The sequence below is a fragment of the Grampus griseus genome, assembly GCF_964374135.1.
Source record: "Grampus griseus genome assembly, chromosome: X".
NCBI classification, from domain to species: Eukaryota; Metazoa; Chordata; class Mammalia; order Artiodactyla; family Delphinidae; genus Grampus; species Grampus griseus.
The window spans coordinates 129970850-129998686 of record NC_138999.1 but is presented as its reverse complement, the minus strand read 5'-3'; the positions used below and the strand labels follow the sequence as shown (position 1 = coordinate 129998686).

At 58.1% G+C, this 27837-nt stretch overlaps 3 protein-coding genes and 1 long non-coding RNA gene across 7 annotated transcripts; 2 read left to right on the top strand and 2 right to left on the bottom strand.

Moving 5' to 3' along the window:
- Nucleotides 1–275: 275 nt before the first annotated feature.
- On the top strand, nt 276–5099 carry DNASE1L1 (deoxyribonuclease 1 like 1; the record flags this gene model as incomplete). Its single annotated transcript, XM_082646934.1, has 8 exons — nt 276–448; nt 1510–1684; nt 2045–2133; nt 2215–2301; nt 3349–3449; nt 3584–3696; nt 3777–4025; nt 4108–5099. 8 exons carry the CDS (start codon nt 276–278, stop codon nt 4243–4245), a joined length of 1125 nt encoding a protein of 374 aa, XP_082503060.1. The 3' UTR covers nt 4246–5099.
- Nucleotides 5100–5933: 834 nt separating this feature from the next.
- Nucleotides 5934–8578, bottom strand: RPL10 (ribosomal protein L10). Of its 2 annotated transcripts, XM_082681370.1 has the most exons (6): nt 8411–8578; nt 7505–7563; nt 7310–7417; nt 6950–7088; nt 6233–6395; nt 5934–6148 (listed from the first exon to the last, which is right to left on the bottom strand). In XM_082681370.1, the coding sequence occupies exons 1-6, from the start codon at nt 8431–8433 to the stop codon at nt 5996–5998; spliced, it is 645 nt and encodes a 214-aa protein (XP_082537496.1). In that variant the 5' UTR covers nt 8434–8578; the 3' UTR covers nt 5934–5995. The 2 variants fall into 2 exon arrangements, with proteins under 2 accessions (XP_082537496.1, XP_082537497.1); XM_082681371.1 differs by lacking the exon at nt 5934–6148 and having other exon boundaries at nt 6239–6384.
- Nucleotides 8579–9354: 776 nt separating this feature from the next.
- Nucleotides 9355–13546, top strand: LOC309839295. Its single transcript, XR_014298495.1, has 3 exons — nt 9355–9561; nt 11599–11703; nt 13340–13546. It is a non-coding gene; the product is annotated as an uncharacterized lncRNA (long non-coding RNA).
- Nucleotides 13547–17848: 4302 nt separating this feature from the next.
- Nucleotides 17849–20168, bottom strand: EMD (emerin). Of its 3 annotated transcripts, none has more exons than XM_082681899.1 (6): nt 19978–20168; nt 19747–19854; nt 19512–19589; nt 19179–19269; nt 18663–18709; nt 17849–18580 (listed from the first exon to the last, which is right to left on the bottom strand). In XM_082681899.1, the coding sequence occupies exons 1-6, from the start codon at nt 20057–20059 to the stop codon at nt 18144–18146; spliced, it is 843 nt and encodes a 280-aa protein (XP_082538025.1). In that variant the 5' UTR covers nt 20060–20168; the 3' UTR covers nt 17849–18143. The 3 variants fall into 3 exon arrangements, with proteins under 3 accessions (XP_082538025.1, XP_082538027.1, XP_082538026.1); XM_082681900.1 differs by having other exon boundaries at nt 18144–18580; nt 19179–19312; XM_082681901.1 differs by lacking the exon at nt 18663–18709 and having other exon boundaries at nt 18129–18580; nt 19179–19312.
- Nucleotides 20169–27837: the final 7669 nt, after the last annotated feature.

The following is a 27837-nucleotide window of genomic DNA, read 5'->3' as shown; positions in this document are numbered from 1 at the left end:
TGCCCCCAGCCTGTGAGGGAAGGCGAGAGGGGAAGGGAATCCCAGGGCTGGGGCTAAGGGCTGGTGTTGGGAGCCCGGACCGACTTTGGGCTGAGGCCAGGAACTCTCTAGTTCTTTTCCTCCGCCCATCTGGGAGCCCCTGGCCCCAGAGCCTCCAAGCCTGCCCTTGCCAGCCCAGGGCTGCCTAAAGGCCTACATACATCCCAGAATAGATACCAGGGCAGGGGACCCAAACTAGCATGAATGACAGAGCAGGTGGCTAGGGAGAAACAGGCATGGAGCCCCGGCAGGCAGAAAGTGAAACCAAGGGGGAAGGTGACAAGGCAACAGAGAAAAGCAGGCAGACAGAAGTAGAGGGACTTACGTCGCTGTATGAGGGCAACACCAACAGGGAGTTGAGCAAGGGCCTGAGCCCGAAAGACACTCGGGAAGAGGGGTGCTCCAGCTGGTAAGATGAACAAGTAGGGCTCACCAGTAGTGGAGGGGATGGGGAGAGGGGCTCCATCACACACTGCAGTGTGGTGAGTTGGTGTGTCCGAGATCATTCTAAATGCATACGCCCTTGAATCCAGCAATTATACTGCTGGGAGTTTGTCTTAAGCATAATGTCTGCCAAGTGAGGAGACAGAGATGCACGAAGATGGTCCTTCTAGTTGCTAATGGCAGTGAAAAGTTGGAATCAACTCTAAGGTTGAACCCTTGTGAACTGCTGGTGGGAATGTAAGATGCGGCAGCCACTGTGGAAAATAGTATGGCGGTTCCTCAAAAAAGTTAAATATAGGATTACCATATGTTCCAGCAATTTCACTTCTAGGTATCTAACCAAAAGGATTGAAAGCAGGAACTTGAAGAGATATCTGTACACTCATGTTCACAGTAGCAGTATTGACAGTAGCCAAAAAGTGGAAGCAACCCAGTGTCCATGGATAGGTGAATAGATGAACAAAACGTGGTCCATCCATACAGTGGAATGTTATTTAGAATTTACAAGGAAGGACATTCTGACATGGATGAAATGAGCACATTATGATCAGTGAGATCAAACGGTCACAGACAGGCAGATACTGTATGACTCCACTTGTATGAGCTGCTTAGAGTCAGGCAGATTCCTAGAGACAGAAAGTAGGATGGGGGCGGGGCACGGGCTGGGGGAGGGGATGTGGGGGCTAGTGTCAAATGGGGACAGGGTTTCAGTTTGGGAAGATGGAAGAGTTCTGGGGATGGATGGTGGGGATGGCTGCACAACAATGTGAAGGTGCTTCATGCCACTGAACTTCAAAATGGTTAAGATGGTGAACGTGATGCTACGTGTATTTGACCGCAGTTAAAAAGAACAAGACTGAACCATACATGCTGATGTGGGAAGGTGTCCACAAGAAAGGCAGGAAATGTGTGATGCTGGCAGCTCTGGGAGGCTGGTGCTGGGCAGCAGCAGGGCGGCATCGCTTTCTCTGTCGCATTTTACCATGTCCTTCTGGAACTAGAATTGAGCCCAACTGGGACCTGAACCTGGAGCAACCTGGATTCCTCTGGAGGGTTCCAGAAGCCCATACACGGCCATGCACTGCTTCTGCTCCTCCTCCTGGCTGGTGGGGCTGACACCTTTCACATCTGTGCTTTTAACACCCAGCGGCTGACGCTCAGCAAGGTGGCCAGGGAGCCTGTGCTGGACACCTTAGTTCAGGTAGGTTCATCACTGCAGAGAAGCTGTGCCCCTAAGGACCATGGCCCAAAGCCCCCTAGCCCTACCTGACCAGGGGCATGTGCCAGAGAAGAGGGGACATCAGGAGACATGGTGTGGAGACATGGAGCACCTTCCTTCCCTGTCACTGGCCTCAGTCTCCTCCTCCATAAAGTGGGTGTGGTGTTGGTGGAGATGGCGTTCAGTCTTCTCCCGGGTCCCTTCTAGCCTCGCTGCTCTGTTAGGCCTGCAGCCAGCGTGTCGTGCCACTCTTGGCCGCGCTGGTGCCGGGCCCCCAGGGATACCACCCCTCTCCCAGGGTGGCTGGCACTGAGTGGGGCTGGCCTTCCTGGTGTCCTGCAGATCCTGGCTCGCTGTGACATCACAGTGCTGCAGGAGGTGGTGGACTCTACTGGCAGTGCCATCCCACTCCTGCTTCGAGAACTCAATCGGTGAGGAGGGCTCTGTGGGTCTAAACTGGGGGCCCCACAGAGCCTCAGGGCCACTGACCCGAGGTTCCCCTTTCCTGGCAGATTTGATGACTCTGGGCCCTACCGCTTCCTGAGCAGCCACCTGCTGGGGCGTGGCACGTACAAGGAGAAATACGTGTATATCTACCGGTGAGTGCAGATGGTGACCGGGGCGGTCTGGACACTTGGCCCGGTGTGCGGCGGCGCAGTAGCCCCAAGGGTGGCCCTCACCTCCGCATCACCCTTTTTCTCCTCAGTGGTTTTACCCTGGGGTCTTCTTGTCCTCTACCCCAGACAGCTTTAGTGCCCACGTGTCCCTCCAGCGGGTGGCCTTCCTTCTGCAAGTACAGAAGTGGGGCCCCCCCGCCTCTCTCCTGTGGAAGCCACAGGGGCTCGGGGTGAGGCTGGCTCCCTCTTTGGGAGTGACTGGTTGCAGCTTCTGGGAAGAGGCTCACCAGGGGCCTGTCGTGGGTCCTGGGCAGACCCAGTTTCCAGAAACAGCCCTAAGTCCCTGGGAGGATAGCCTGGGGCGGGGGTCAGGATTGAGAGGGCAAGGGTGGCAGTCAGGGAAGGAGACCTGTTCCTATATATAGATGAAATTACATAATGTCTAGAATTCACTCCAAAATGATGGGGGAACAGAGACACGCCCATACAGTAGCACCGCTCATAACAATCTCAAAGTGGAAATGATCCGAGTGTCCGTCAGCTGATGAACAGATAAACAAAAGGCGGTCTCTCCACGTAGTAGGATATCATTCAGCCTAAGAAGGAAGGAAGTCTGAGCCAGGCTGCAGCCTGGATGAACCTGAAACATGTGCTGAGGGAAAGAACCAGACGCAGAAGACTATGTATTATTGGATTCCGTTCACATGACAGATCAGGGGCTGCCAGGGGCTGGCGGGGAGGGGAACGGGAACTGCTCATGGGCGAGGTTTCTTTGGGGTGATAAGAATGTTCTAAAATTGGTTGTGGGGATGGTTGCACAACCTTGTGAATGTACTGAATGCCACTGTATCGTGCATTTTACACAGGTGAGTTTTACGATGTGCAAATTATATCTCAATCTAAAAGAAGTTCTAGAAAGAAAGGCTAGGCAGGCTGTGCTCACATGAAATGGAGCTGCTGGTAGAGGGCTGCCCCCTGGGTGCCAGGTCTGATGTGAGCACTTGCAAACTGAAACCAGTGGTCCACCAGGTCACACAGGGCGCAGGTCCTGGATTCCTACGTGTACGACGATCAGAATGACCTCTTTGCCCGGGAGCCCTTTGTGTGCCGGTTCTCTTTGCCCAGCAAGGGTAGGTAGGGATGAAGGGTGGCCCCTTATGAGGGAGCAGGAATGGGGGTCTGGTGGGTTCTACGGGGCCCTGGGGGGACTGGGCAGAGGAGGGCCAGGAGTGGCTGGGAGCCCTCTGTCCCCGGGGCCTTGCAGTCCTTCCCAGCCTGGTGCTGGTCCCACTGCACACCACGCCGAAGGCCGTAGAGACGGAGCTCAACGCCCTGTACCACGTGTTTCTGGACGCCTCCCAGCGCTGGCAGAGCGAGGTAGGGCTGGGCCAATTGTATGGGAGGGAGGGGGACAGGACGGCCAGGTGGCCAGGCCCGACTGCTGCTTCCCTCTCCAGGACGTGATCCTGCTTGGGGACTTCAACGCTGACTGTGCTTCACTGACCAAAAAGCGCCTGGATGACCTAGTCCTTCGGACTCAGGCTGGCTTCCACTGGGCCATCCCTGATGGCGTGGACACCACGGTGCGGGCCAGCACCCACTGCACCTACGACCGCATAGTGCTACACGGGGAGCATCTGCAGAGCATGCTGCGCGGCGCAGCCGCCTTCGACTTCCCCCAGAGCCTCGGGCTCACCGAGGAGGAGGTAAAGGGGTGAGGCAGGAACGGGCTCGTGGAGAAGCCCCTAGGCCCCGAGACTGACGCTTTGTCCCGCTGCCCACCCCCAGGCCCTCAACATCAGCGATCACTACCCCGTGGAGGTGGAGCTGAGCTGCGCGGTGCACGGGGCCCAGACCCTCAGCCTGGCCGCTCTGTTACCGTCACTGCTGCTGCTCCTGTCCCCCCAGCTGGGCCTGGTGGCCTGAAGCCACCGCATGCCAGCTGCCCAGTTGCGAGGACTATGCCATTTTCTGGACTCAACCCCCCCGTTCTATCCTGCCCTGCCACTCCTCTATGCCCTGCCACTCCTCTATGCCCTGCCACTCCTCTATGTGCCTTTGCTTTGGCCTGTGCTTGGCATGAGAATGTGGAAGAGGAAGGCAGGAGCCCTGAGGCTGGAACCACGCCACTCTAAGCCCAGGTAGTGTCAGGAGTGAGGACAAAAGGCAGGCTCCAGGGCTGGGGTGGGGGAACGAAAATCCCCCATGCTGCAATGAAGATCCCACGTGTCACAACTAAGACCCCGATGCAGCCAAATAAATAAATATTTATTGTATGCCAAGACCATACACGCTGAGAACAGAAAGCCTTGATTGCAGGGATATTACATGTGTGTAGCAGACATGGCAAAGGGTCATCTTTATCATACGTGGGACTCACATGAAGCAAGACCCGACTAGATACAGGGACGGAGCTGAACAGTTCACACACACACACACACACACACACACACACACACACACACACACACACACACACACACACACACACACACACACACGGTAAGTAGTCCACAGGAAATGTTTAAGTTCATTGTAACCCAGCTAGCTGCCCTGACACCTCGGAGGCTGGTTACCAACCCTACAGGTGCACACAAAGCATCTGCATAAACCACTTATAGTATCTACAGAAGTCACCGTGCATGCAACCCCCCAGGGGAAAGGAATACAGGATACTACAGCCGCAGCAACAATGACCCCACTTAGTGTTCTCATTAAAGACGGCTAGCAGGACATCAGAGCCGTTTAAGTGCGAGTTATGTTTTTATGATTTAGAAGCATCAACTTTAGGTTAAAAGGTAGTTTTAAACTTTAGAAATGGCAGTCGCTAAGGATTACAAGATGCCAGAGGCCTCTCGGGGGCCGACTGCTGCACGCAGTCACAGCCAGACTGCAGCAAGGCTCTCCGGCCACTATGCCGGGCTCTGGAACAAATCCCTTTAGGGTCCTCTTCTCCTGGGCTCACAGCCCCAGGCCACCCCACCTAGCAGAGCTCTAGGACTCGGCTGCTCTTACAGCAGGGTGGCCCTGGCAGTTGGTGTCAGATAGCACACCAGGATCCCCTGGGCCAGAGGGCACTGCACACTATTTGCCCAAAGGTCTCTTGTCGCCAAGCCCTATCTCAGCCATAGGAGCTTGATATCAGGAGTAAAGGGCCCTGGGAGTGAGGCCCTGTAAGGGGTAGTGGGTTAGGCTTAGGATGGGGTGGGGTGACGAGATTTCTCAACTCTGTAGACGGGGAAATGTGGTTAGGCCCAGGACAAATGTTTACTCCAGGGGTAACTGGTGAAAATACAGCCAGAACCATGTCTGGTCTGCTTCCTTCCTCCCCATGTCCAACAATGTTCCTGTCCTGGTCTGGGACCCTGGGGAAGAGCTTCCACAGCTGCCCGAGACCCCTTTCCATCACCCAGGGTGGGTGCTTTGCTAAGGAAGTGCTCCATGCACATGCAGGGGGACTTGTGAACCTACTGCCTGGGATCTAAGGCAGGTCCAAGTGCTGGCCCTGCTAAGTGCCAACTGGCCAGCTTAGTGGTCAGCCTTTTTCTGAAGAGAAGAGAGAGCAACCCTAGGACTCCCAGAGGCTCCCCACCCCCCATGAATCCAGATGCAAAGACAGGAGAAGAAAGTAGAGTTTATTAGGGGCCACAGGTGGGGAGGGGCAGCGCCAAGGCTCTCACGAGTGCAGGGCCCGCCATTTGTCCAGGGGGCCACGATTAGGGATGTACTTGACCCCACAGCCATCCGGAATGAGCCGCTTTTCTGCCACCATGTTTTCAAACTCATCTGCATTAAACTTAGTAAATCCCCACTTCTTGGAGATGTGGATCTAGAGAGAGACAGAAACAGCTGAGTCAGGAGGCCTGGGGACAGGAGCAGGGAAAGGTGAAACCAAGGCTGTAGCACTACATACCTTCTGGCGGCCAGGGAACTTGAACTTGGCCCTGCGGAGGGCCTCAATCACATGCTCCTTGTTCTGCAGCTTGGTGCGGATGGACATTATAACCTGGCCAATGTGGACCCTGGCCACTGTGCCCTGGGGCTTTCCAAAGGCACCACGCATACCTGTCTGGAGCCTAGATTGGGAACAGCATGCCAGTCATTAATGTCCACCGGAAAGGGCTGTCTCCAAGGTCCCTTAGGGCAACCCGTACAGGCAACAGGCCGCATACACTACCGAGGAGGCTGCTGTTTGCAGCCATTGCGCACCGGGCCCCCATGGGGAAAAGAGCACAGTCGGCTTAACTGGCTGCAGAGAACACAGAGAACCCTAAAACAGACTAGCTAGAATCCCTGCAAGGTGCTACTGGGCTCATCTGAAAGCCATCCAACCTGTGACCACGCCAGCAACCTGCCTGCCTGCAGCTCACGTCATTAGGCTCAAAGAGGAGCTCCTCCGGCAGGAGCACCTCCCTCTACCTGTTTCCCAGAGCCATGGCGCCTTTTGTGTTTGTCTCTGGGACTGTCCACTTAAGTCCACTTGCTAGCCCTTTGGCCTGGCTTTGCTATGGGTGGTTGAATCTTTGTGAGGCCACCTCTTTGCCCTGACTGATGAAAAAAGTAATCAAGCCCAGGCTTTAAGGTATGGGAGAACATCTGAAAAGGCCAGGAGTCTCAGGACCCAGCTCACCTATCAGCTCCAGCACAGGACAACATCTTGTTGATGCGGATGACGTGGAAGGGGTGGAGCCGCACTCGGATGTGAAAACCATCTTTGCCGCAGCTTTTCACCATGTACTTGTTGGCACAAATACGGGCAGCCTCCAGGGCTATTGGGGCGGGGGAGGCAGCAGAGTGAGACAAAATGGCACAGAAGCACTTACCATGGCTCTCTGGGAACACCTGTATTGGCTGGGGGAGTTTAGTAAAGAGGCTCACGATTGGCTGCTCGTGATTAATGACCTGATAATTCCAGTGCAGTGAGCTCTAGGTCTGCCCGGGGGCCCACATACAAGGGACCAGGAATGGTGAACAAGGAAACCTGCCTCACCTTCAGAGGAGAGCTGCTCATATTCATCCGACACCATGTGGCCACAGAGTGGGAACTCATCCACTTTTGCCTTCTTCCGCCCCAGGTCAAAGATGCGGATTTTAGCATCTAGAAAAAAAATCTGGTGAGTGTGTGTGTGCCATAGCCACTGGGTCAGTGCAGCCAAACCAGTTTGGGGGTTTTCCCACCACTTACCAGGGACACCTCGGCAGAAGCGAGACTTTGGGTATGGCTTGTTCTTGCAATACCGGTAACTGCGGGGAAGGGGAGGAACCCAAGTTAGCAGGGATTCACAAGTGAACTCCACAATAGGCACTTTGAGTTCTTCCTCAATCTACGACCAAAGGGGCGTTGGGAGAGGGGGAATGACATATGTCATCTCTAAGCTTGGTCTTCATTCCTAGAAATTGGTGCTAAAGCAAGATGTGGCCAGAAGTTAGGACACCAATGCTAGGAGATTATAAAAGTAAAAAAAACAAAAACAAAAAAACCACCCTCTATGCCCTGTTGTGTTTTCAACTTCCTATAAGGCTAACATCCTGAAACGGACTTTCTCAATTTAAATACTGCGAAGAGTAACACACTTCATGCCATCCACCTAAAGTCCTTTGGGCACGTGGCATTAAGTCGGCCTCCAAGCCTCGTGATGGGCGCCCCCTGAAGGGCACACGAGGCGGCTGAACACGCTTTTCTGGGACTGCCCTTGCCGACCAAGGAGCCCACACGGCACGTCGCCTGGAAATAAAACGGAGATGGCACACAAAGGCCCTGAGGGCACCGAACCTAAAAAGCAAGCGACTTTTCAGCTCTGAAGGCGCGATGCAAGGCGGACGTCGCTTGTAGCCGTAAAATGGGGCTAACATATGCAGACCTGGGTCAACCGGCCACTCCAACGAAAAGGGGGAAGCGGTAAACACCAGCATGAATTCATAAAACCAAATGGTACAAACAAAGACCTAAAGCGACCTGCAAGTTCTTGGAGAATACGCGGGGTCCGTTCCCAGGACAGGAAAGCCGCACTAGGGAGACCCCACCCACGGCTGCTTTTAGCAGCCAAATGCAATTCTCCCCCCCTTTCCCAGCAGCGAAACAGGCACTCACCAGCGGGCGGGGCGGCGACCCATGGCGACACCAAGATCTTCAGTGGCTGCAACAAAACATACAAGATCGGAAGAGCAGTCGAAGACAGGCCTTGAACTAGAGGAGAGAAATGGCAAGGGCACCGCACGAGCCACAACCGCCGACTACTCACCGCGCCGAAGGGAAAGAGACGCTCTTACGCCTGCGCAGGCCTTATATAGGCCGTCTATCTTCACGCGTAGGAACCATAGAGTCCGGGTGAGGGCGGATAGACACTCTGTCACACTTCCGGACCGTAGTCGCAGCGGTGCTCTGCGCCTGCGTGCGGGAGTGGCTGGGCACAAGCGCAGAGCGGGGAGGCGGCTAGGTCCCGTACCGCAGGCGGCCAGCTGGCGAATGGGGCTTCGCCACATCGGCGAGAGAAGCCGGCTTCCGGCTGGCCATTGTGGGCGTAGAACTCTTGCCCGAGGCTTTGCCGTAACTATGAAAGACGTATGTTCCTAGAGTTGAAAGAAGGAAAATGCCGAATGGGGCTTACGGCGGCCGCGCGCGTGTTCCTGGGCATGGCGGAGCCCGGGACAAGCCCTCTGTACCTTCCCCCTGCGCTCCAGAGCCCAGCAGGGAGGCGCCCTGCTGGAGGCTCTGCCCACGTTCATTTGTCGACCGGGAGGCGGAGCGAGAGGCCCGCCCTCGCCCCGCCTCCGCAGCCCCCGGGCCGTAACCGAAGAGTCCTGAGCCCTCCTGTTTGCGAGCTGTACGCAAAGTCCTCCTTTCCTGGAGACCCGGGGCGGGGCCTGCGTCGGCCCCAGGAGGTCTGTGCCCTCCCGCGAGAAAGGCCAAGAAAAAGCCGCCCCGCAAGATCCAGGGCTCAGGAGAGCGCGTGAGCACCGTTGGGCCCGCCCTGACCCGGCAGAGAAAAGAGACGTTGTGCTCCCCAGGGTGACTTGGAGAAGGGGAAGAGGAAGGTGGCGACCCCACCCAGATGGCAAACGAGCACCGTCACTCCTTGTCCGGCTGGGCCCAGTCCTGGCCTCTGAGAGCTGCCTTGATCTGTACTCCTGGGAGCTTCCACACTCCCGGGGCCCAGAATGTGGCGCCCACCCCCACACACAGTTCTTGCCCCGCCCACTGAGTTCCAGCGCCTCCTGAGTGTGCCTCTGAGATCTTCTAAGGTAAAGCACGGACCCTCCCCCCGCCCGCCCAAGAATACATCCAGAGAAGTGTCCAGAGCTAGTACCCATACCACCAGGGATCTAGGTATCCGCCAGAGGTGCCCACGCTTCTAGAGCTGGGGATAGCAAGAAGGTAACAAAGTCTTCCCCATGTCACTTGACAGGTGTGACACACCTGTTCTTCTCCAGGACGACCTTTCACTTTAGTGAATGGGTCCTTTAGGAAGGCTTGGGAAGATTTGCGCTGTGCACTTCCAGCAATGCTGCAACTAGGTCCTTCCCAGGGAACACAGCCTCCCCTTCCATCAGGGGGCTCTGGGTCTGGAAACTGGGTGAGAAGGTGTGACTCTCCACGGGGGCAACTCAAGTCAGGTTTTTGCTCCCAGAACTAGAGGATTTAGGGTTATACGCATCAAGCAGTCCTGTAGCAGGCTGCCCAACTATTTCCTTCTTAGAGGCTCATTTTCTTTTCTTTCTTTCTTTTTTTTTTTTTTTGCGGTACGCGGGCCTCTCACTGCTGTGGCCTCTCCCGTAGCGGAGCACAGGCTCCGGACGCGCAGGCTCAGTGGCCATGGCTCACGGGCCCGGCCGCTCCGCGGCATGTGGCATCTTCCCGGACCGGGGCACGAACCCGTGTCCCCTGCATCGGCAGGCGGACTCTCAACCACTGTGCCACCAGGGAAGCCCTAGAGGCTCATTTTCTGTGCCTTGCTCACCTGGCTCCAGCCCGTCATTCTTGCTTTTCCTGGAACGTGCCAGACTGTTCCTGGGGTCCTTAGTCCTTCCGCTCGTGTTCCTGCGCTAATGGCTCTCTCAGCACCTTGCTGAAAAGAGCTGCTTCTGGACCTATCCCTGGAACACAGTTGGGGGATGGAGTGTTCAGGCTGGATATGATGAATGTACTCTCAAATTCCTCTCTCCCTAAGCCTAGGGATTCTGTCCTGCACCTCCTGTCAGGGCATTTCTGGCATCAAAACCCATGAAATGCAGGTCCGTAGTAGGTCCAAGCCAAGCATGTGAGGTGCTAGACTACACACCAGCTGTATGTCCTAATACTTTTCTCATTTTAAAATTTATTTATTTATTTATCTTTGGCTGCATTGGGTCTTCGTTGCCGCGCGCGGGCTTTCTCTAGTTGCGGCGAGCGGGGGCTACTCTTCGTTGCGGTGTGCGGGCCTCTCATTGCAGTGGCTTCTCGTTGCCCAGCACGGGCTCTAGGCGCGCGGGCTTCAGTAGTTGTGGCACTCGGGCTCAGTAGTTGTGGCGTGCAGGCTCTAGAGCGCAGGCTCAGTAGTTGTGGCGCACGGGCTTAGTTGCTCCACGGCCTGTGGGATCTTCCCGAACCAGGGCTCGAACCCGTGTCCCCTGCATTGGCAGGCGGATTCTTAACCACTGCGCCACCAGGGAAGGGAAGCCCCTGTCCTAATACTCTTAATCTGGAACCTCTAGTAAATACGCTATCAGTTAATCCACCCCATCGAGTGGCCCACCTCACCTACTGAGTCGCACACCCTGAGAACCTACTACCACAAACGTTCAAATACAGTTCAGTTGGTAGATATCAGTGAAGTCTGGAAAATTAATATCCTTATGGAAAGTATGTATTGACGCATGAGCTCTTTCCTCTAGGGTCAGGCTTTGGTCTGTCCCCCTGGATCATGCTGTGATTAGGCCCCAGTTATGGGTCTAATGGCAACAGGGTGTGGTGGCACAGGTGTGGAGGACAGAGGGTGTCCCCTTGCAAGGCATCTGCGCCAGGTGAGGTGATGACACAGTCCTCAAGGGAGAGAACAGCAGCCTGCCAGAGACGGGAGGGCAGGCTACTTCCACCCGCAAGGGAGGCTGCAGGGGACCGGGGGCTTCCCGACTGTCAGCCTCCACCGAGGGCAACCCGATGTCCCGATTCTAGGCTTCAGGGTCCCACTCCTCCAGCCAGTGCCGTAGCCTTCACACGAGAAACACGGAGAGGCTGGGAATTCAGGTGACCTTGGGATTCTGCAACCCGCACAATGATGCACGTTTCGTTTGTGTTTGTAGTGTTTGATTTCCAGTACCGTCAGCCCTGCAGGTTACAGGAGGAAGAGAATTTTTAGGGCTGCCATGGAAGTGCTCTGGCTGGCATACTGTGCCTTGAGCTGAGAGGTAAGGAATCGGACCTTGTCAGTTTTTTCTCCGTGCACTCCCGGGGACACTGTGGAGTCACCCCACACACAGCCTTGATCCCCAGCGTCCCCTCCACGACAGTTCAGGGCAGCAGCCGCTGCGGCTCCCCCGGGCACTTGCTGCACTGGCCCTTCATCCCAGTCAACCGCAGGGGAGAGCTTGATGAGTGGTGAGGCCCCCGCAGGTCATGGGTGCCTCGAGCCCCACTAGGTTACCCAGGGATCGGAGGGCTGGAGGAACAGAGATGGTACAGGAAGAAGCTGCCCCCCAGCCCCGGAGCCTGGGGAAAAGGGAGGGGGTTGAGGTCATCTGAAGCCTAGAAGGCAGGATAAGGGGCCTTGAAGAACAGAGGCTGGATCTCTGAGGAGGGGCTGCGGCAGTTTCTCAGGGAAGGAGAAAGCAGCAGCATCGCTAAGAGGGGGAACGGGACAGGAGGGGCAGGAGGTGATTTCCCAGGCACCACCGATCTTGCAGGGCACTGCTTCCTTCTTCGGTGGCATCCGATCTGTGGTTCCATTCATCTGTTGAGATTTTTATTTCAATGACTGTGGCTTTGTTTTTAATTCCTAAAGTTCTTTTTCTTCTTCAAATCGGCCTGGGCTTTTAAAATTAGTCTTACCTCTGTGATTCCTTCCTTGGTATCTTTGTTTTGTGTCTCGAGGCTGCTGAAGATTTGGGGAGTGGGAGTAGGCTTCTATCACAGTAATGCAAACGACTGGTAAATACCCATGAGAACTGCTCTGATCTCAGGAGAATCCAAAGGTAATGTCAGTCTGTGTTTCAGAGGCCGCCCCCCCCCCCATTAAGCACAAGAGTAGAAGGTGTTTCTCTTTCTCACCCTCCTTCCTTTACGGGCTGGCCCAAGGCCAGGGCGGGGATAGTCACCAGGACTCACCTCTGAGGCCTTCAGGACAAGCTGACGTGCCACACCCACCACGCCCGGGAGCCTCCCTGCGAGGGAGCAATCCAGATGCAGCGCCTCCCCGCAAAAGGACATCAGGCTTAGAGGCCAGTGTCCTTCATCCACACCTCGCCTCGGCCACCTGCTAGCTAGTGATTCAGAACAAGCTCCTCAACCCTTCTGTCACGTTGGCCTCATTTGCTCATCTGGAGAATGGGGATGACATGCTCCCAACTTCCTAGGGCCGCCGCGAGGGTGGAATGGACGAGTCCAGGCACGGAGCCGGCACTCGCAGCCCTCACTGAAAACCATATTATCTGGCCTCTGACAGGGATGCCCTGGGGACAGGACGTTGACAGGGCCAGTCGTCCCTCCGATGCTCCATGAGGGTGGGCGGTGTCTTCAATTTGAGCTGGCAGACCCGTCTTCCGCTGGGCCTCTGGGAGTCCCGAGGGGGAAGCCGGGGGTGAGGTGTCCCCTTCCAGGGAGCGACTGCTCTTCGGGGAGCCCAGCAGTACTACCACGATGGGGGGCGCTGGGCATCGTCTCTCTCAGCCTGCGGTTCTCTGAAGCCCCTCTGTCTGCGGCAGGGAGAGGGGAGGCAGCCCCAGCTTGTGGATGATGGGGGCAGGGGCTCCTCTCCTGCTCACTCAGACCCGTGCTGGGATGGACCCACTTCTTCGTACAGCCCTGTCCTTCCTTTTCACTGTGCAGGTGACCGTTCAAGAGCGCTGCTTTCAGGCGGATTTCAGTTCTGCTCTCTCACCTTCTGCGGCCCATTAACTCTGAGCCCCTCGGAAAGCCTGCCCGCAGCTCCTCTCCCAGGCCCAGCCTCGGCCCCAGCCACCCCACTGATTCCATTTGCGGTTTCCCCCATGGATCTCCCTCGCTCCCCTGCGGGCCACCTATGCACTTAAATAATATAGCTAAACTCTTCTCCTTACACATTTCCTTGTCTTCTCCCCAAGTGGACTGGCACCCTGGAGGGCAGGGGCTGGGTGTCTGAGAGGCACTGCCCCCAGTCCCGGTCTACATAACGTGGGGTCATGTGACAAACACCACCTCCCCCAATCTGCCGCCCTGCGCGCACAAGCGCAAGCGCAAACACACACACACACACACACACACACACACACACACACACACACACTCCCATCACTGGCTTCATCGGGGTTCCTGGGGGGTGTGGAGGTGGCTGCCCTGGCGCGCCCTGGCCCTGCGCCCTGGAGTTGGGTGAGGCCGCCGTGCTGGGGGCCTGCACGGGAATCCCAAGGGTCTCCAGACTACTGTCTCCCTTGTTGAAGTGCTGGGGCTCCCTCACTGTCGGGTGGGCGGCAGTCCCATCCTGAGGGGCCAGTCCCATCCTGAGGGGCCGGGTCCCTCCCATCCTCCTGGGGGAGCGGGCAGCACGGAGGGTCGGGCGCAGAGGTGTGGCCAGAGCAGGGGTGGAGGCTGGCCAGCCTCCAGGTGGGGTGTGGGTGGTCAGCTCCACCATCCCCCTGCCCTGCCCTGCCCTGCCCGCAGCTGGACCTGCAGGATGGGGGGGCTGCTCCCAACTGGGGTGACCAGCCACCCCGTCCCTAGACTTAGTAGGTGAGATGGGGCCAGCCTGGGGGAAGGCGTGTGGCCGGGACCTCGTCTCTGCTCCTGGCACCTGCTGGTGAGCGGGGCTCGGGCGTGGGCCTGGGGCCTGTTGGAGCTGTCTGCCCTGGGGGGAGGGGTAGAGTCTCCAGCGATGGCCACCCTGAACCTAGGGCAACTGGCCAGCCCCCGGGGTAGTAACAGTGGCACTTTCCTGTCCTTTAGACCCTCAGGGCCTGGGGTGGTCCATCGTCGTGGATCCACAGGCTGTGCCCCCCTTGGACTGTTCTCTTGGATGGACTGTCCTCTGCAGTGTGGGGACCAGCCCAGTAGCCACCATCTCTAGCTCCAGCACAGCGTGGGGGTCAAGGTAGGGGTGGACCTAGGTCTGCCCAACACTGTCTGCTACTTACCCTGGACCTGACAAGGGGGTGGAGGTCAAGGGTGGGAGGATCCTGAGCTAGGATTCCTGGCTCCATGCCCCTGCCCCACCCACAGGGCCCTCCTTTCTGTGCTCCACTAGGGATGCGGCTCAGACCTCTGGCAGCAGCCACGCATCCAGGTCCATTGCAACCAGCTCCATTGCATCATCCAGGCTCCTCCCTGCCTGGCAGGACCACCACCACCACCATTCCCTCCCCCCTCTGCTGGCACCTACACAGCAGGGGAGTCACTGTCCCCTTAACCTTGGGCAGCTGCTGCCCCCTGCTGTGTTCCCAGCACCACTGGAGCCCTTGGTGGGGGAAGGGAGGATGGCCTAAGCCCTGGGGAATGGAAGTCCTCAGTTGCCCTGTGATGGAACTCCAGAGCCCTCGGGGGACTTTTAGGCAGCTGGGCCCCTCAGAGCCCTCGCGGGAGGTAGTCTCAGAGCCCTGGGAAGTGGGGCCAAGCCTGAAGGGGAGTGCTGGGGGCGGTCCAGAGCCCTTGGGAGCTACAACTCTTTGGGAGGGGGGCGTCTAAGAGCCCTGGGGCGGGAAGCTTGAAGCCACTCAGGAGCCTGCAGAAACCCTCCCTCTGCTGCATGGTGATCAATGGATGTGGTTGCCCTTGGGGAATGATGAATGAGAACAGGGAGACTGTGTCACCTGGGTGGAGACTCTTTCCTCTCTTCTCTCAGACACCACAGTGGTTGCCAAGCACACCTAGCCTCCCCCTCTTTCCTGGAACAGATCAAGGACCTGAGGCCTGGAGAGGATCATTCCACCCGGAGGCCACGCCATCTCTCTCCCCTTCCTTGGGAGGGCCCAAGCCCAGCTCCCCTTGCTCCCATGCTGTCCCCCTCCGCCCCAGCTACTCCACAGGGTATCAGCGAGTCAACCTTACCACGTCCCTAGGCTCCACTTGCCTCTCCGCCAAGACCTGGTGGGGCTCCGGCTGAACAGCAGTGCCAGGTAGTGAGAGCCTGTGGGGGAGCTGTATTCACAGGCTCGGTCCCGCTTCCCAACATACTTGATGTGGGACCCGTTGCTGAAGCAAGATGTCTCAGCATGCCACCCTGGAGTTCTGGTGCACTGGCAACCTGACTACCTCTTCTGTACCCCCACCCTCATTCAGGCTCATTGATCTGACCATCAGGCCTTATTGTCACCAATGAGAAGGCAGCACCCCCTGCCCATGCCCACCACCCACCATGAAGCAAACAAGTCTCAGCTCTTGCACTGGGACGGCAAGGGGCAGAAGCTGGAGACCTGGGGAGTCCATGCCACAGTTGGCTGGGTGCTGGGGGAGCCAGGTGGGAGGGGCTTGCAGCAAACAAAGGAGGCTGAGCCTGTGGGAGGGGTAAGAAAATTAGAAGCAATTTTTTCATCCTTTTTTGTATATATTTTAAAATATTTTTAAAGTATATATATATTTTGGCTGCGTCAGGTCTTAGTTGCGGTACAGAAGATCTTTAACTGTGATGTTCGGGCTCTTCATTGCGGCGTGCGGGTTTTTCTCTCTCTAGTTGTGGCGTGGGCTCCAGGGTGCGTGGGCTGTCTCGTTGAGGCGCATAAGCTCAGTAGCTGTGGCACGCGGGCTTAGTTGTCCCACAACATGTGGGATCTTAGTTCCCCCAGCAGGGATGGAACCCGTGTCCCCTGCGTTGAAAGGTGGATTTTTAAAAAATAAATTTATTTATTTTTGGCTGTGTTGGGTCTTCGTTGCTGCATGTGGGCTTTCTCTAGTTGTGGCGAGTGGGGGCTACTCTTTTGTTGCGGTGCGCGGGCTTCTCATTGCAGTGGCTTCTCTTGTTGTGGAGCATGGGCTCTAGGCGCACCGGCTCAGTAGTTGTGGCTCGCAGGCTCTAGAGCGCAGGCTCAGTAGTTGTGGTGCATGGGCTTAGTTGCTCCACGGCATATGGGATCTTCCTGGACCAGGAATCGAACCCGTGTCCCCTGCATTGGCAGGCGGATTCTTAACCACTGCGCCACCAGGGAAGTCCCAGAAGGTGTACTCTTCACCACTGGACCACCAGGGAAGTCCCATCATTCTTTTTTGTTTATTTTAAATGCACAAAAAAGTATGTATTATTATTTTTTTTGCGGTACACGGGCCTCTCACTGTTGTGGCCTCTCCCGTTGCGGAGCACAGGCTCCGGACACGCAGGCTCAGCGGCCATGGCTCACGGGCCCAGCCGCTCCGCGGCATGTGGAATCTTCCCGGACCGGGGCACGAACCCGCATCCCCTGCATCGGCAGGCGGACTCTCAACCACTGCGCCACCAGGGAAGCCCTGTGTTATTTTTAAGAAAACACCCGCCCAAGAAAAAAAAATGGGGAGACTAGGATGCATCAAAAAGAAATGTCCAGGAGCTTCGGTAGGATGGTTCCAGTCCCAGCCCTGACCAAAGCTCACCATGCAGCCGTAGACAGCCAAGAGGCCCCGAAAGGCTCAGGAGCCCATGGTGTACATGCAGGTGAGAGGCCAGGCTCTGCCAAGTCCTGCCACCTGTAGCAAGGAGCCGGTCAGAGGTGAGAGGGACTGATGCTAGGCCCCCACACAACGAGGTAGCCCTTGTGGTGCCTCTGATTCCCGCCTGTTTACACGGAGCCAGCCTCTCCACGCTTTACTGCCCTCTACTGGCAGTGCAGAGCCAGGACGCACGGCCTCTTGTGGCAGTCTACCCTAGGTTTCCTTCTCTGAAAATTATGAAATACCCACAGCAGAAAACCTGGCAATAAGAAGGAATATAGCCAGGTGAGGAACTGGTTTACCGAAAGGTGATGGAGCATTCCAGAGTACTAAGAGCCTTCTCCTGTAGCATTAAACAATCAGCTTTCCAGCAGAAATGGCTCACCAAGCAGATGCCTCGTTTCCTCTTCATCCCCCCCACCCTTGGACACCAAGATTGGCCTCTGCTGGAAAGTTAAACACCCATAACTGACATCGTGCAAGCAGCCTCGCCTGCATTTCCAAGTGGGTTCTCCGTGTGACGGTTATTTTTATGAGTAGTTACAAGAGCTTTGGGTAACGAGTCAGGGAGTGGACCCCAAAAGCAAAGCACAAATATGTCCATGGGTAGCATGTGATCCCTACCCCAAGCGCAAAGGAAGAAAAGAAGAACCAACAACGCCAGATGGCAATTCTGGAGGCCCAAGGCCTGGAGGGCCTTAGCAGGGGGCAGCCCACCCCCTCCCCACATTAAAGGGAAGAGCCCACACGTTAAAAATAAACGGTCTTTTTATTGTCCACGAAAACAAAGTCAGGGTGTCCTTTGGTCAATCCCCCCCAATGAGGTGACAATGAACAGGAGGCATGCAATGATGACACCCATGTTCTCCTCTCCAGGAGAAGGCTCTTGCCCTCCTAGGCCCTAAGGGTCAGAGGCAAGTGGGGCCAGGAGGCTCCAGAGGAACACCTGTCCAGGCCCACCATGCTGCAGAGGCCCAGGCCTGCTGCCTCCCCGACAGGACAAGGCAGGGGAAGCAAACACTGCCCCTGTCCCAGTACCCCCAAGCTAGAACACGCAGAAAAGCCCCAATCCCCCTCCCCCAGAAAACACTGCTAAGGCAGTCAGCCAGGACTTCCAAGAGCAGCTGGCCCCAAGCCACAAGGCCAGAGCGTTAGGGCTCCGCCCGGAAGGGGTTGCTATCCTAGGCCTGCATGCAGTGGTAAACAAAAACCAGGAAGGCAGCAAAGATGAGAAACAGGAGCATCTGGCCCCAGAGCGGGACCTGGTGGTCCTGGCCCAGAGCAGCCCCAGGGGCCCGCTTTTCTGGCCGGATGGCACGGCGGGCGAGCCACGAAGGAGGAGATGAAGGCGAGGACACGGCAGAGGTGGAGGAGGAGGTGGGGTAATAGGACAGGCCCAGGGAGCTTCTGGAGACGTTGGAAACAGGGCGGTAGTGTGCGATGCTCTGGTAGGCACTGTCCCGGCCATACACGGGGCGTTCCCTGAGGCAAAGAGGGGAGCAGATAGGCCGGGAAGGCCTGCGCCCAGAATCAGCCCCAGTCCCTGGCCCTCCCTACTACTCACCTATCCTTGCCCTCCTCTTCAGAAGAGAAAAGATTGTCATCGTGAACCTATAGAAGTGAATCAGGGTGAGGATACTGGCTGGCAGGGGCAGCGTGGCCCCGTCATGCCCCTCAGCCCAACTTCCCTGCCAGCCTACTCTGAACACTGCTTCAAGGCCTGGGCCTCGCCACCCTCCAGCACCCTTCTTGGTTCCCGGCCTTATGTCCGTGGGGCCTTGCCACTTGCTAAGTGACTGTGCCAGCTGCCTACACCCTACTTTCTGCCCCAGGATTCTCAGAGAGAGCTCAAACCTAGGTCCCAGGCAAGGGTGCAGGGCACGTACCGGGCACTCTAGTCAAGCAGTTCTGACAGCCCCCCACAGAAAGGCCCTGACCTGGCAGGTGTCTGCTGACCCCACCTCTCCCTGGAGGCTCTCGGAGCCACCATTTGCACCCAGTGGCCCCCCTGATTTATCCAAACCCCACAATCACCCCCTCAGGTTGTACCCACGTACAGGGTGCCCAACAGCCAGCTCACCTGGTGGTGAAAGGTGTCAGCATCTGAGAGTGAAGCCGAGGGCTGGCGGAAGCCCTTGGATGTGCCCACAGACTCAGGCTCCCCGTAAGTCCTGGTGGTCAAGTAACTCTCCTCACAGTAGTCATAATTATAGCCTTGGGAAGGGGGGCAGCGGGGAAGAGGGAGCAACGGTGTCCCCACCTGGCCAGATGGCCCTAATCTGAATCCCACTTGGGGGCCTGTGACTCGGTTTCTCCCCTCCAGGACTACTGCAGGACGGTGGGGGTTGAGATCTCAGGTTCTCCCTGACACCGGAACGAAGGTGTCTGGGTGCCCACCCCACCCCTGCCTTACCCTTGCTCTGGTAAAGTAAGGCGTCCTCTTTCTTGGGCAGATCGTACATATCCGAGTCCACGGCCGCTGAATCTAAGTCTGAACGGGGGGGGCCAGGGCCGTTTGCCTCCAAGGTTCACCTCCCCTTTCCCCTGTGCCCCTCCCGGCCGGCGCCCCTGCCACCCCCTCGCGACCCCTTCCTCCCAAACCCTGTCCCCGAGGGCGGCCAGGTGGAGCCGTGGGGCGGGGGCCTCACCCGAGAACCGACAGGAGAAAGAGGATGCGGACGAGTTAGGGGGCGACAGCCTCCGCCTCTGGGTCTCATACTCGAAGATTTTCTTTTCGTAGAGCTTGCGAGTGGAACCTGGCCACACAAGGGGCACAGGGCGGTCAGGGCGCGGGCCGCGAGACCGGGGGCGGCGCGGAGAGGGGTTAAGGAAAGGGGCGCGGGGCGAAGCGCGGGGAGGGGCCGGCCGCCGCCGCGTACCCACGACGGGCCCGTGCGGGATGTTGTACTGGCGCAGCACGGCAGCCAGCTCGGTGTCCGACAGGACCGCGTAGTCGTCCATGGCGGGCAGCGGGCGGCAGAGGCCTGGGGGTGGCCCGGGCCTGGTGATACGGGCCGAGCTACGACCGCCTCAGAGCGCGACAGGAGCAGCGCGAGCGCCTCGGGAGCGGCTACGCCCGCGTCACGCCTGCGTCACAATCGCGTCCAACCGCGGCCCCTGCGGGCCGCGCGCGCTGTGCGGGGCGGAGCCAGGACGCGGGGAGCCCCCGGCGCAGAGCGGTCGGGCCCTGGGAATGGGCGGGGCGGGGCTGACGAGCCCCGACGTCACAGACTGACGGGATTGGCTAGAGGCGAAAGAGGGATGTAGGGCGCGCTAGAGCCGAAGAGCCGAGGACCGGTCGGGCCGTGGGAGAGGGTGGGGCTGTTCGTCCGGGAGGGGGGCGGGGCCTGCGAGCCCAGAGACGTCACACGCTGGCGAGTTTGGGCAAGACGGGAACGAGGGGCGGGGCCTGCGCGCCAGGGGGACGAGCTTAGACCCGCCGGGACCTGGGAGCGGGGCGGGGTCGGCGAGCCAAGACGTCACTCGCTGGCCTGTTCCGGCCCGAAGCGAAGAGGGGCGGGGCCTGTGGCCATGGAACCGGCAGAAACCGGCCAGGACGTGAAAGTGGGGCGGGGCCGCGCGCTGGTTGGGGCTCGCCCTCCCTGAGTCCCGTGGATTCAGCCCGGTCCCCGCAGCCCCCCTGCTGTCCACCCTCAGCTGAGCTCCAGCGCTTGAGGTTCCCCGGCCGCGCCCCAGCCGGACGCCCCGACAACAGCAGCAGCGGGAAGGGCCCTGATCTGAAGGGCGAGACCTTGGAGAGCGTGGGTCTGGGCCCGGACCCTAGGCCGCCCCCCCAGACCACCAGGCCCCCTGCCCCAGCCCGCCTTCCCGCTCTGCAGGGTTTGGCCTGCGCACCTGCGCCCCGCCGGTCCCCACCGCCTCCCTCCCTCCCCGCTCCACCCGGAAGGAAATGGGGCACTGGGCCAGGAGGCCATCGGCACTCCAGGAGCCAGCAGCCTTGGAAGGGACCCGAGCGTGCCGATGCGCACTGGCACAGGGCGCGGTGTGATGCATGCAGAGACAGCGAGTGCCCGCCTCACCCACCAGCTGTCCACCTGGGGCGGGAGGGGCTTCCTCTCCTGTCGGAATGGCCCCTGAGCCCAGTGTGACCAGCAGCCAGGCAGCGGCGGGGGGGCGGGGGTGGGGGCTTCCAGACTCAGAGGGACCTGCTCCGGGGTTCCAGTAAGACTTGGTGGGCTCTGAGCACCTGGGTCTCGGTGGGCTTCAGGGCCGTGGTAGTGCAGAGCGGGCCCCCAGGACAGGGGGGCCAGGGGACCGAAGGGGGCAAACCACGGAAGGCTGCCAAGGCCTGCTGGGGAGCGGGGACTGTCACTAGGAGTTGGTGAGGGGCTTGGTCAGTAAAGAGCTGCCCTGTGGAATTTGGGAAGGAGATGACAGTCACGTTCTAAACAAAGGCAGCTGATGGAGTGTGGGGGAACTGAAGTGCTTCTCCCAGAACTGGGAGCCTGGGGAGGAGGTTCTCATAGATGACGGCTGGTACCTGGGAGAAGACCAGGCAGGAAGGCTGGCCCAGCTGGCGAGGGTCACAGACCAGTTTTGCATGGAGGTTCGCTCATGGGGTGGAGAGAAGATAGGGCCCTGGTTTGATCACACACAAAGACCCTCAGAAAAGTTGCTGTAGACTGGGTTTTAGAGTAAAGATGAGGCCTGCTCTGTCTCCCAAAATATGAGGGCCCCAGACATGCATGGCAGTACAAGGGGGCAGAGCCCAGGGCAGGGCAGGGTCTTGCTGCTTATCTCAGAGCAGGGAGGGAGATGGCGTTTGGGCTCTGGGCCGCTCAGAGTTGGCCTCCTGGAATTTGCAGTTTTGGCAAGATCAGATTCCCCAGTACCTCTCCAAGCCTTCTGCAGTGCTGGCCCCTGTCCCAGAGGCTGTCCTCCCCATGCCACCCCTCCCCATACAGACCCAAGCTGTTTCCTTATGAGGTCAAGGAATTCTAAGTTTGCCTTCTCCTCTAGGAACAACCCCTCCCCCGGCACCTGCCTTGGCCCTCTGCCTTTTATTTACCTCTCCCCCAGTTGCCCCGCTATGTGGTCCCACCATGGATGGCACCAGGAGTCTGACTTGTGATGGTCCCCTGCACACAAGCCCACCTGGGGCCCAAGTCCAGCCCCATTTGCAGGCAGACCCATCCCAGACCACCAGAAACCAGGCGAGCCCTTGACCGTCAGAGCTGAGAGGCCCTCGGCACCACCCCTGTCACGTAGAGGAGGAATTGGGGACCCAGAGAAGGAGGAGACTTGCGCAAGGGTCCCGAGTGCAATTCATTCATGGATGTTCCCCCAGCCAATACCTAGCACTCGAGGTCCTAACCTGGACAGTGTGGCCCAGCGGGGTTTCTGAGTCAGCAGAGGAGCTGTTAGGGGAAATCTGGGGCCTTGAGGGGAGTCTCGCTGGGAAGAGTGGGCTTGGAAGCCACCGATTCCAAGTCAAGAACAAGAAGACAGTTTCTCCTTTGAGAATGGGGAATGGATTCTAAGCAGTATATTATATAACTTGTAATCCCAGCAACATCAAAAATTATAAGGAAAAGTAATATCAACATGAATACATTTCTCAACAGTCATGTCCAAGGAGATTATTATTTATTGAGCTATTAATGTTTTCTTTAAGATAAGAAACTTAAGGGGACTTCCCTGGTGGTGCAGTGGTTAAGACTCTGCACTCCCAATGCAGGGGGCCCGGTTTCGATCTAGATCCCACATGCATGCCACAACTAAGGAGCCTGCCTGCTGCAACTAAGACCCAGTGCAACCGAATAAATAAAGTGTTACCAAATAAATATTTTTTAAAAAAGATCAGAACCATAATACTTTGGTACAATACAAAACTTAGTTTTTCTCTTCAAGGATGTGAAACATCCTATGGGTTTTTCCTGGCAATCAAATACTTTAAAACATTGCTCAGATAGTAACAAAAGTCGTAAGATGGTGATTATTGTGAAAATTAACATGTGGAAGATTGTTACAGCCAATATACAGCAGGGAATGGTTAGCTGACCAAAAGCCTCTCAATTAACACCTTGTGTTCCAGCCCTAGAACACATCTGTCCACCTTGGGACTGTTGGCACGGCTAGCTGGAGAGTCAGCTTGCCTTGGCAGTGGGAATGGAGCTGGTTCTAGTGCTTTTCAGGAACCTTCAACACAAGGAGAAAAAGTGTTTATTACGGTCTTTACCAGGGAAGAGCTGGTGCTGTACAAACCGTTCCCCCAGACCTGGAAGAAGTAGAGACCCCGAGATGTGTGTGTCTCAGGGGTGTGGGGGGAGGGGAGGGAGATAGTAGTGTAAAGAGAACAGTAAAATGAAGGTGTCTCCTTCCTGCTACCCCACCTATTGTACCCCTGGCTCCGACTGCAATGCCTGTGGTAGGTGGGTTTCCCTCCTTGAAGGACAGCCTTGGCCATGAGCTCCAACACAGCCACCTCATGGATCTAAACTCAGGCCACTCATCGATCAAGTGAGGATAACCCAGTGCTGTGGGGACGGGGTCCCAGTAGATGGAGCAGGGAGAGACAAAGGCCGAGGTACTGCAAGGAGATCCCACCATGGGTCAAGGTGGAAAGGTCATTGCCAGCAGAGCCAGCATTTTAGCAGGTGTGACCAAACTTCTTCCTCCCTTCCTACCCCTTCCTTCCTTCTCCCTTTTTCCCTTCCTCCCTTCCTTCTTTTCTTTTTGTTTTTAAAGGTATTTTAAAATTTTTATTTATTTATTTTTGGCCACGGTGGGTCTTCGTTGCTGTGCACAGGCTTTCTCTAGTTGCAGCGAGCGGGGGCTACTCTTCGTTGCGGTGCGCGGGCTTCTCACTGCGGTGGCTTCTCCTGTTGCAGAGCACGGGCTCTAGGCACGCGGGCTTCAGTAGTTGTGTCACGCGGGCTCAGTAGTTGTGGCTCACGGGCTCAGTAGTTGTGGCTCATGGGCTCAGTAGTTGTGGCTCACGGGCTCTAGAGCACAGGCTCAGTAGCTGTGGCGCACGGGCTTAGTTGCTCCATGGCACGTGGGATCTTCCCGAACCAGGGCTCGAACCCGTGTCCCCTGCATTGGCAGGTGGATTCTTAACCACTGCACCACCAGGGAAGCCCCCTTCCTTCTTTTCTTTCTCTCTTTTTATGAAGTGGAATAGAATAGGAAATAGAGTGTTTTCAGGTAGTAAGGGAAGGTTTCATTTGGTGGAACGTTTGTTTCAGTTATTTGTGTCCATCTGTGTGTGCATGCAGGTACTGGCTCAGGATGTAAAATGTAGTTCTTATCGGGGGTTGTGGGCAAAATATTAAGACACTGCTTTATGTGGCCTTCACCAAGGAAGTAACATTTGAGCTGAATATGAAGCTACCAGGCAATGGGCACGTAGAAGAGGAAGAGGGAGCCTGGCAGAGCCGGGGCATGGCTGTGCCCACCCGGTTCACAGACACTTGGCCCCTCGGTGGCACCCCACCGTACACGCCCAGAGCTCAGCCCTGCACCTAATCATGCTCCTGAGAATCCCGAACATTTCTCCTGCTCGCTCCCAGGCCAGGCCTGGCACCCATCAGGGGCCAAATCAGTGGCAGCCAGGACGCTGGCTCATCACGGGGCTCGGGTCCCTGCCCCAGTGCGGACTTCCGGGCGGTAGGCGTTCAGTGAGCACCTGCAAGGGCCTGTCACCCCCCACCCCCAAGGCAGAATCAAACTTGTCTGGACAGCCCAGGCTCGGGGCAAAGGCGGGGGGCCGTGACTGTGGGCGGCTCCCTGGAGGAGGTGGCTTTTGCTGCTGGGCTGAGACGCAGGCCCTGCGACCCCTTGGGCGCGCCCCTCCCCTCGCTGGACGGTGAGCTCATCGGGGGTGGGGGGGCGTCGCCGGCGGCCCGGGCGCCTGAGCTCACGGCGCGCCCCCGCGGCGCCCCGCCACCCCCGCTCCTGGGCGATTTTACCAATTAAGGCTTTCTCGCCGGGCCGGGCCGGGCGCGGGGCGGGGGTGCGGCAAACAAGAAGGCGAGCGGCGGCGGCCCATTCGCGTGGAGGCGCGCGGCGCGCAGCGGACGCCAGCGGAGCCCCGAGGCGCTCGGCGCGGGCTCTAGGACCGGCCAGGCGCCACCCCGCGGTCGCCGGCCGCCCGCAGGGACAGCAGGTGAGGCCTCCGAGGCGGGCACCGAGTGGAACGGTCACCGAGCTGCTCGCGGAGCGGGAGCCCAGGGCCAGGTGCAGCCGGGTGCGTGAGCGCAGCCGCCTTCCCGGGTTTCCCCGGGAACCTATGTGTGTGCCCAGGAGTGTGGGAGCCGAAAGCCACGGGGGTCCCTGAGAGAGAAGGTGTCTGAGAGTTTGGCAGGATATGGGCTCTCGTGGGTGCCCGTGAGCGGGTCACTGCATGACTGTCCAGGAAGGCAAGGCCCTGAAAGCAGGACATTGTGTGGGCTGAGCGCGAGTGACCACCTGGAAGGACACTTCGCAGCCAGTATGCCCCCCGGGAGGGCGACAGTGGGTACCTGTGACACCAGTCCTCTGGGCACCAACTGCCTTGGGTACATAGGGGCTGGCTCCTGGGCTGCTGTGCTCCACGGGGACCCGGGTGGGAGGGTGGCCAGGCCAGATTCTCAGGCTGCGCCCTGTCCCAGGTTGGCTCTGAGCTAGATGTTCACACCAGCCAGGATGTGAGCGGCAGGGTCCCCAGATTCCCATGCCACCTGGTCCGGGAGCAGCAGGTGAAGTCCGCTGACAGACCCACCTGTGTGTGCTCCAGGCCGCTCTGTCGAAGTGGGAGCTCAGGACTTGAGTGCTGTCACGTGCTGCACCTGGACTTGCCTGAGCAGCCCCTCCTGCCACTCTTCGGCTTTCTTCATCAGCCGAAGCACCCCTGTGGGAGGGCCTGGCCTGGGGTCTGAGGGCAGGAGTGGGGTGGGAGGCGGGGTGTGTCTAACATCCAAGAATCTACTCCAAATAAGGGAAAATATGAAAGAGCTGGATTTTGGCTTCCAAGGGCTGCCCGATCTGGGGGCTTTGGGATGGGGCGCCACCTGGTGGTGATACTATGTCCCCTAGGGACAAGAACCCTCTACATCCCCATCACTTATTGCCCCCAAATAGGGAAAGCCTAGGGCTGGAAGCCAGGGCACCCAGCTTCTGTCCCCCTTTCTGCTGGAGCTGGCTTCTGGTCGCTTACTCTGACTCAGTTTCCCTGCTCCCTGAAGATTAAGGAATGAACACAGATGACCCAATTGGATGGCAGTTATGGAGTGAAAATCAATTCTTGGTGTAATTCTGTCCTTGGGAACTTGCTTTCCAGTGGGGCAGGGGAATCAGAAGAACAACTCTCACCTCCTCTTGAATGGGGCCTGGTAGGGAGGGGTCCACACGAGTCCCCCTCTACAGCTCTCTCTCCCACCTCCATCCCAGTTCCCAGACACCGCAGTGTGGAGTTTTGTGCACATGTGTCTGAAAGTGGTCAGGAGTGGACAGTGCACAGGAGGTGAGCCTCAGACTGAAAAACATCATTTAGACCCCATGCCACCACCACTGGTGAGGAAAAACCAGTGGGGGGACAGGCAGCCCCCAAGCGAGCATGCTGGAGGGCAAGGGAGATGCCGGTGGGGACTGCAGCCCCACTGCGGGTGATGCCGACACCAGGGCTGTGCAAGAGTCAACCTTATTTGGGCATGACGTGCTGGCTGACCCAGGGCCTCCTCTCCCACTGGTCTTTAGCAGATAACTTAATTACTGCTAGTCTGCGGGTCAATCTAAGAATCAAGCACGAGGGACAGAGACATGCCTTTCTGGAAAAAAGATGTAAAGAAGGGAACATCCTGGAGAGGGGAGGTACACAGGACTGGGGGAAGTGAGTCCACTCTGGTGACAAAGCCATGAGTAGGCTGGCTTCTCTTCACTGAAGAGGGTGGCAGTGAATGTCCCAACAGGCCTCTTGCCCCTGTGCCTTTGCCGGTCAATGTCTCCCCACAGTGACCTCCCACGGTCTCCAGTTATCTACCAGAAAATTAATTTTGAGCAAATAGCTCGCCATTGCCCTGGAGACACCATCCCGGCTCCCCAGCAGGCCTTGGCAGCCTTCCGTGGTTTGCCCCCTTCGGTCCCCTGGCCCCCCTGTCCTGGGGGCCCGCTCTGCACTACCACGGCCCTGAAGCCCACCGAGACCCAGGTGCTCAGAGCCCACCAAGTCTTACTGGAACCCCGGAGCAGCTTCCCCGCCGCTGCCTGGCTGCTGGTCACACTGGGCTCAGGGGCCATTCCGACAGGAGAGGAAGCCCCTCCCGCCCCAGGTGGACAGCTGGTGGGTGAGGCGGGCACTCGCTGTCTCTGCATGCATCACACCGCGCCCTGTGCCAGTGCGCATCGGCACGCCCGGGCCCCTTCCAAGGCTGCTGGCTCCAGGAGTGCCGGTGGCCTCCTGGCCCAGTGCCCCATTTCCTCCCGGGTGGAGCGGGGAGGGAGGGAGGCGGTGGGGACCGGCGGGGCGCAGGTGCGCAGGCCAAACCCTGCAGAGCGGGAAGGCGGGCTGGGGCAGGGGGTCTGAGGGGGGCGGCCTAGGGTTCGGGCGCTACGGGCTTCCTTGGCTTGGCGCACGCGCGCAAAGCGCTGCCAGCAGCGCCTGGCCCAGACCTGCGCTCTCCAAGGGCTCGCCCTTCAGATCGGGCCCCTTCCCGCTGCTGCTGCTGCTGCCGCCGGGGCCGCCGGCTGGGGCGCGTCCAGGGAACCCCAAGCGCCGGAGCTCGGGGGAGAGGGGACGACGG